Source organism: Erigeron canadensis, chromosome 9 (assembly GCF_010389155.1).
Source record: "Erigeron canadensis isolate Cc75 chromosome 9, C_canadensis_v1, whole genome shotgun sequence".
Classification (NCBI taxonomy): domain Eukaryota; kingdom Viridiplantae; phylum Streptophyta; class Magnoliopsida; order Asterales; family Asteraceae; genus Erigeron; species Erigeron canadensis.
In genome coordinates this window covers 27,860,950-27,869,475 of record NC_057769.1, presented here as the reverse complement: position 1 = coordinate 27,869,475, position 8,526 = coordinate 27,860,950, and the positions used below count along the sequence as shown (strand labels likewise).

At 30.5% G+C, this 8,526-nt stretch overlaps 1 protein-coding gene across 1 annotated transcript; it reads right to left on the bottom strand.

The window, feature by feature from the left end:
- Positions 1-6,338: 6,338 nt before the first annotated feature.
- LOC122583957 (glycolipid transfer protein 1-like) lies at positions 6,339-7,962 on the bottom strand. The gene is made up of 6 exons (XM_043756325.1): positions 7,845-7,962; positions 7,644-7,699; positions 7,355-7,485; positions 7,020-7,155; positions 6,540-6,671; positions 6,339-6,423 (listed from the first exon to the last, which is right to left on the bottom strand). The coding sequence occupies exons 1-6, from the start codon at positions 7,960-7,962 to the stop codon at positions 6,388-6,390; spliced, it is 609 nt and encodes a 202-aa protein (XP_043612260.1). The 3' UTR covers positions 6,339-6,387.
- Positions 7,963-8,526: the final 564 nt, after the last annotated feature.

Here is an 8,526-nt window from a genome sequence, read left to right as displayed (position 1 = left end):
ATAAGAATTGATAAACTACCATTATTTTTAGGATTAATAATATTGGAATCGGCACAATATATACTTCGGTTCAAACGATTATTTAAGTAAATTAACTTGACACCATATTTGCATACAGAATAAAATCTATAGTTACTTGATCAATATTCCATACATCTTCAACATCTTTTATTTTTCACTAGTTTTCATTTCCATAATAAAAACAAATAAATCATTACACGGACAATTTAATTTCATTTCATTGACAAACTCATAATATATATCTCACCACTCGAAGTTTTGAATAACAGAAACAGGAGACATATCAAACAAATAAAATATACCATCTTCGCATAATATATTCAAAACGTACCTTCATGCTGATAATATCAAAAGAGAACAAATAGATGTTCCATAATTAATAATCAAGCAGATGCACATCTACCTTTTAAGATAATCAAAATCATACAAATATACAAGCATGTAGTCATAGTTATTATTTATTTTGTTTATTTTGAAATGAAATAATTAATTAATGAACTAATAAAGTATAGGATAATACAGGAGCAGTAAATAGTACGTTATACAAAGCTTTACCGATCGACCTCATTCATGTCATCATATATGTTTATTAGGTTACTAGTAGTAACGAGCTACACTAATTAGTTAATTATTTTTCTCCATCATAAATTGATATATATTAAAGTTTAAAACTTTATGTAACTAAAAGTAAATATATAATCAAATTAACCATAATACTTGTTGATATCGAAATTCTATGTTACCATGTATTGATGAACTTATATACAAAAGGTGTTTAAGAAATGGATTAAACCAAAAATTTCACAGCAAAACAAATGGTACATAATATTTGCATATTATATATATTTTAATCTATATATATTAAAATATATCAATAATAAACTCACAAATTTAGTAAATGATACAAGACTACAAGCGACTTTGGGTGTCCATATTGATACCATCTATTTATTTATTTATTAAGGTTTTGTATGATGCTACTAATATAACAGGCATCACAAATAATTATAGATTCATTCATATAATAACCTAAGAATAGATATAGCTTCAATCATTGAGTATTATGTTTTATAGAGGCATATAAGAGATAAACATTATTGGTGATTTATAAATCATCACATATTTGCAGTAAACTAGGAAGAATTTATTAATAGTCGATTAAATTGTACCATGTGTAGATGCAAGATTTAAAGGTCGAAAAGTACCTCAATATTAACAACCGAAAATCAATCTGAACCAACGTGTAAGAGTCAACACACACCAATCAGTATACTTTCTTCTTTCTACTAGAATGTTGCTATATAAATTTGACCATTGATGGGAAGATTATCTCAAAATCAACATGCTACTTATCCGTATAGCTTAATGGTGCTTAAAACTAACATCCCATACGTGAAACTTAATTAGCCGTACAAACTCAAATTTTGTAAAGACTCGTGTTGATAACGTGTTATAAACTAAAGAAAGATAACAATGAAGAAAACAAAATAGGAAGAATAGAGAAGTTGATTTCCATTGATACTTTATTCAACATGCATTAGCCACTATATATAACCTTCATAACATTAATACACTTAATACATACATAAATAAATACAATATGAAAGGTTATGAGTTATGGAATGAAAAATTTTAAAATAGACGAAAGTATTTTAAAACTAGTTATTTTTAACATCCAGAATATGTTGATCATAATTTTTTTTTTGATGGTTCATTTCTTCTTTATACCACTAATATGACCATATAATAGCAGTGACAAATAGTGTGATGGTGATGACGACGTCAATGATTATGTAAATAAGATTATTAATAGTGTAAATTAATATTAAAGGCTGATGATGATTTAATTTATTAAAGATAATTTAATTAATTTTTGTGTCCCATTCTTTTTAACTTTTAATATAGAGTTATAATTTTTATATAATAATATAGATATGTCTATATACTTAACATAAAATTCTAACTTTGATACAATATATATTGAACTAGCAATGTATATCATAACCTAATCTTATGCCTATGATATATCATTTTTTTATGGGTGCTTACAGAACATGAAAAGTGTTTATTTTAAAAAGTGTATTGAAAAACTGATTTCCAAGCATCCTAACTATCATCGAAGCCAATGTTATACGTATATCGAATTTGCATAACATATTTCCAAGCTTTTAATATACTCGAGTCTCGAGCATAACATTTTTTGATTAAAAAAAGAAAGTAATTTATGTTAAATAACAATTTATATTACTCGTATCAATTATCCAAACAGGCTACTTATTGGTCTAAATGGACAGTAAAAGTTAATCGAGAATTGTTGTCCAAATGTAAAGCCAACTGTCCGAAACAAACTTCTAATACATCACTTGACCGTCAATGAGTAGGTTTTGTCACTTAAAAAGAGCAATTTTATTTTCCAGTGCTTGTGTAGTTAACTTGTTATATACATTGCCGGAAAGGTATACGGAAGAGATTTTTTCTATTTCGGACAGAATATTTTTAATCATCCGCTAACGCCTTTAAATAAGTAAATATTGTCGAAGTTCATTTGGTTTGCCCTTTTCTACAGGCCCAACAAATGAAAATGCAATTTTGATTCTTGGCTTGTTGCAAAATGAGTAAGTGGGTAGTGTGGGCACAAATTGAGCCTTCAATCAGCCCATTCACTATAGATTTTGTGGAGGTTTATTTCCTTCCTTATTTATTCTTCCTTGGTTTTTTCAAATGTATATTCTATTTCATAAATTTGTAGAATATATATATATATTTTTTTTATAGGTTTTTAACCACTAACACGAATTTCTCGATTATCATTTGACAATTGAAAGCACTATCTATAACTCTCAATTCTCATTGTTGCATATGTGCCAAAAAAAATAATAATAATAATAATAATGTTATGACCTTGTTACAAATAATTTGTTACAAATTCACTTAGATAGTGAGTTAGTGTGGTGTAAAAACTATGGTATATATTTTGCAGTTGTCGACTTCTCAAACCCTTTCCTATTGACCTTGTTTTAGTACCTCTCAATCGCTTTACTCATCAGCGTGACCTGAGGTGGATGCATCTCGGTTCGATGCCCTCTTTTTCTTCCGATTCTTTTTCGCTCCTGAATCTTGCATTGGTGACTCTGACCCAGCTGTTGAGTTCTTGGTCCGCCTAGGACGACTAGTTTCACTATCACTATTGCCGATTTTGTTCCTCCTAGGCTTGGCGTCAGTGGAGGTGCTAGATGCTTGTTTCTTTTGCTTCGACTTGCCATGTCGATTTGGAGTTTCCATTGATTCTATAGGAGGTAAAAAGGAAAAGTTTCTTATATTGCAAATTCAGAAAATGCACATTATATGTATGTTAATAATAATTAGTACCAAGTTTTGGAGCTAGAAAGACCATCGATGGGATAAATTATTTGTTGCAAACAATTTTCTAAATTGTGATTTATAGTGGCGTACAAAATTGTAAATTTGTGCATAGACATTGTTATTTTATATACTCAACTATTATAGGAAACTCATATTCTATTCGGTGAACATTTTGCTCACACAGGCATTTAAACTTAACCAATCCATCTACTCATGGTTGGTTATAATGATTTGGGGGTGATCTTTATGCCAACATTTTTTTTACCGTAGACCATAAATATTTTTTTTTAGTACAGTAAAACATCTAAAACACATTTGGTTGTATATTATTAAAAAAAAGTTTGGTGTACCGATCATCATTTGGTATAAAATTGTATTTATTCTTACCATTTAAATCCGATGACCCGGCATCCGAACCTTGAAACTCGTTCATCTGTATGTAACACGTTAAAAAGTTAATTAAGTACAACTACCTTATATGCCCGATATATTTAAAACATGATCAATGACACATTGGCTCACTATCCACAATCATAACCAACGTGAGACAAGACCTTAACAGAAATCGAGGATTACCCAACTAGGAGCATTCGAAGAAGGACCGTCGCAACCAATATGTGCGACATGCTTAACATCTGTGGGGGCGCCGATTTGTATTTCTGGTTCTTTGTCGTTGTCCGCCTCTATAATTCCAAAAAAATCATAAGAAACGGTCGAGGTTAAATCAATTAAACGACTTATATTTTTATAATATACCAGGAAAAAGTATTACCAAAAATCTCGGAGATGTAACGCAGGCCTTTCAATAGACCTTTCATCGCCCCGCTCATAACAAGCAATATCGATCTAAATTGTTAACAAAAACAAGAAATCACGTAAACGTATTGATGCGTGTGCTACCAATTCTTACATATCTTCTCATCTTCAGCTACGCACGACATTTGTTCTTTCTTGACTCGATCTTATATATTTATTAGAGACTATTCATATACAATTTGGATTGAAATCACAAGAGCTATGGCCGGGAGGCAATGCCGTCGATGGTTAGATGATCAATTCAACAAGATTTTTTTGGAAACGCAAATAAGATTTCGATCGAATAAAATGAAAAAATATAGAATTTAATTAAGAACACAAAGAATAAAAATGTAGTAAATGGAAGCTATGAAATGTTTTGTTAAGATTGTGTACGAATATGAACCATTAGCGCCCCCAATGTTTTGTTAAGTTTGTTTGCGAATATGAACCATTAGTGCCCCCAATTTTAAGGGAGCCACCAAAATAAAAGGACGTTGTTTTAAATACCATATCATGGTGCCCAAAAAAACGTAAGCTTTTGTTCACTTGTAATGCGGTTGGTACGTGTTTATTAATCCGGAGTATATGTGTATTTATTTCTATTTTTTTCTATCTTATTGCCTTAAAAAACATACATAAAATTGCAAATGCTACATCAGTATTTTTCTCAAATATTTTAAAAATGCACTTTCGGAAGGTTTGATACGTTTTCCATTTTTCAAGATAAAAGTTGGTTGATGTAATACCCCCTACACAAATTGGAAAATCTCGTTCAAATATCGTTTAAGGGCAAACACAAGTTTTAGTATCAAAGTATCAAGTATGTAATTGGATTTATAGATGTTAGGTTCTTCGACTTAGCATATTTGGAAGCATATTAGCTTATTTTAATTTGGCTAATGTTCAACAAACACATTTTGGTTTTTTACTTAGGTATAAGTGCGTCGAAATGTAGATAACTAAGATCGAAAAGTTATAGTAGTGTGCACAAATTAACAAAATCCTCTATTATATGCACGATCTTTGTAAAAATATTCAAGTTATGTGACTAACTATAACTGACCAACCAAAAACTTGCACGTAGTAGCTCATATGAGGTGTCACGTATACCATGTTACATGATTTAAACATTTTTACTAAGTTCGTACATACAATAAAGGTTCTGATAGTTCATGCACACTATAACTTTTCGGTATAACTTTAAGTCACGATAAACTCGTAAATCTGAGAATGGTGATGTATACTCGACACTCTTTGTAAATTAACTCCTACGTTTATACTTGTAATATTTTATTGTAATGCGAAGAGGACATGATTCAAGAGTTGCTAGACGCATTTATGAATTAAGCAGATCATAAAAGGGAAAATAATAAATCTTCCTAATTAAATAACCTAAAAGTCCTCCTAACACTTTGAGAAGGTGACAAGTGGTATCTACTAATTTTCTTTTCTAATTTTGCCCTTTAATTTTTTCACATGTCATCATCTAATAGTTAGGAGGATTAATCACTTCTCAAAACAAAATGTAGATGATGTCATCACTAGTAGGAACGGGATTTTTCCCAAATATGTAGATTTGTTTTTTTTTAATCTTGAAATTGAACGCAATGCGCATGGTTGAAGTAAAATGGACAACTCCAACATTTTCTGGCCATTCGGGGTTATATAGAGGGTAAAAATGGCTTTTTCATATTTTTATAGGTTTGTTTAATTATATCTTTTTAGTAAACTGGAAATTTTTTAAAAATTTAACTTAAAAAATAAACAAAAAGTTAAGTTGTATAACTAAACCTGCAAAGGTAAAAAGTTTTGTTAAAAGTTATACTTAAAATCTAAACAAAATAAAAAATAAGTTGACTTTTGGGTACACTTAACAACCCCTTTATTTATCCGATTGTTAGAGATTATCTAACTAGCATTGGTGCGATGTAACTGAAAATCATTATTCGATCCTTGAATACATGAACGCAAAAACAATCGCCACGAATCGTGCAATACATAAAAAGAATGAAACAATAGCCTAATACATTAAGCCGACGAATACATATGGGAACTTCTATTTAGATGAAAAACTTTACAAGAGAAAAACAAAAAAGAAGCCATTGATTGAAGCTAGAGGTGGACAACACTAACTAAACTGTCAATAAACTGCAATAGACCAATAATTAAGATGAAACTCAAAGTTTTGATAGATTTTTTCTCCCATCATGCAGCCTTCATAGAATCCAAGCCACATGAATGCTGTACGAGAATCAAATTGGAACAAAAAAAACTTGCAATAAGGATATACTAATTTGGTAAATGAGTTTTAGTACTTTCGCTACTCAATTGAGATGTACAGTAGATAGATTACATACCAGGAATTTGTGAATTTGAATCAAAACCGGTGAAAATGATGCACAAAACTTGTCCATGTCGGCATATGTATCTCCCTTGCCAGCTATGATCTCCATGAACTTTTTCCTATCAGGAACTAACTTTATGGCAACCTACATGTGAAAGCCCGCATATCAGACTAATAGAACGAACAAGGATCAAATGAAATGGATTTCAGCTCTTCTGGATAAGGAAAACTAGGTACCTCCATCCCATTATAAATGTCAAAGTTTGACTTAATAAGTCTTTCATTTTCAACTTTGATCGAAGATAGTTTTATTTGTGTTATATAATACTTGATGTAAAATATATGGAATGATTGAGCTTCAGATGTATTTTCATTCATATAGTTTTTATCAATTATTATATAACACAAACAAATATATTTACGGTCAAAGTTGAGATATAAAGACTCAAAGTCAAACTATGACTTTTGAATTGGGACGGATGGTAAAACTTACTGTAAAGCTTGAGCTTGCTATCCAGCCATGCCATTTCTTCAAAGTCTTGCCGTAAGAGTCATTGCAGGCTTGTTGCATTGACCAATCTTGATGTTGGTATAAGTTACGGAACAACTCCACCAAGAAATCCATTGCTCTACACAAAACCTGAAGAGTTAGATCCAAAATTAAAGTAATACAGTACAAGGCCTTATGTTACACACTTGTGAAATTATATAGCCCATATGTGAAATACAGTCCACAGTAACTTAAATAGCCACATATTAGGTAAATGAAATGAGAATGATACACACTTGTGAAATTATGTACAATTTGGGTAGGAATCAATCAAGTACCTTGTTAGCCAAAGAAGACCATTGGTGCAACTTGATGAATTCTTTGCAGTTTTTGTTTCAACCTCAGCTTGTACAAGAGCATATAAGTAGTTGAATCTAGTTGGATTTTCATTATACTTAGAATCCAATCTCTACAAGTATATAAAGAAGAAAAAGACACATAATTCTTTCAATTGGTAAAAGAAGAAAATTAACAATGCACCTATAAGATGATATATTTATATAGAGTGTACATGATCAATTGGAAAACTATAATAGTATTAGCCAAGGATATGCATAGCTTAATTACCGAGATATTTCCACTTATATCAGATTTCACTACAGCCATTGCAGCTCCAAATTTATCTAAAATCAAAAGGCATATAAACCACATTATAGTACTACAAGTGACAATTATGCTGGCTGGTTAAAAAGCGTTGTTGATGATCATAATTAGCTAGTACTTTTAATTAGATAACACGAAACAACTATGACACACAGGCGTACGTACCTAGAATAGGCAGCAACACTCTACAAACATCCAAGAATGGTTTGGTCAAGATATCTCCATGATCAGACTTCAAATGCTTCATTCCTTCTATTGCAGGCGTGAACACAGTTTCTTCCATATCTAATCAAATGTTTCAATAGCCACGCAAATTAAACCATTAAAAGTATCATAAACAAATCACATAAAATTTTCAATGGCAGCCCTATAAGACATACTTAACTAATTACTACAGTATATGATTAATTTGCATTCTGCACGAAATCCATGCCTTGCACAACAAATTAAATCATATCAAAAACATAATATATCAACCGAAAATGAACATGATTAATGATCCATTTCAATGAGGCTGATCTTAAATCTTAATCAAACATAAGAATGCATGCATGTGAAATGTTAATGTTGCAACATTATTATTCCTATCATCGGGTGTTATAAAAAAATAATCATGAAATAACTCTTGAATCCATATCTATATAAATTAAATAAACCTTCTTGGGTGCAAACCTGATGTTTATTTAATTTTTATCTTTACAATATAGATCATAAAGAGAGAAATGAGGAGGATGAAGATCAGAGATCTGTAATTATAATATTACAACATTAATAAAAGAGATGAAAGTATAACATGATATGATTTTTTTGTTAGCTATTGGATTTTTGCTAATGTGGGCTGCAATTA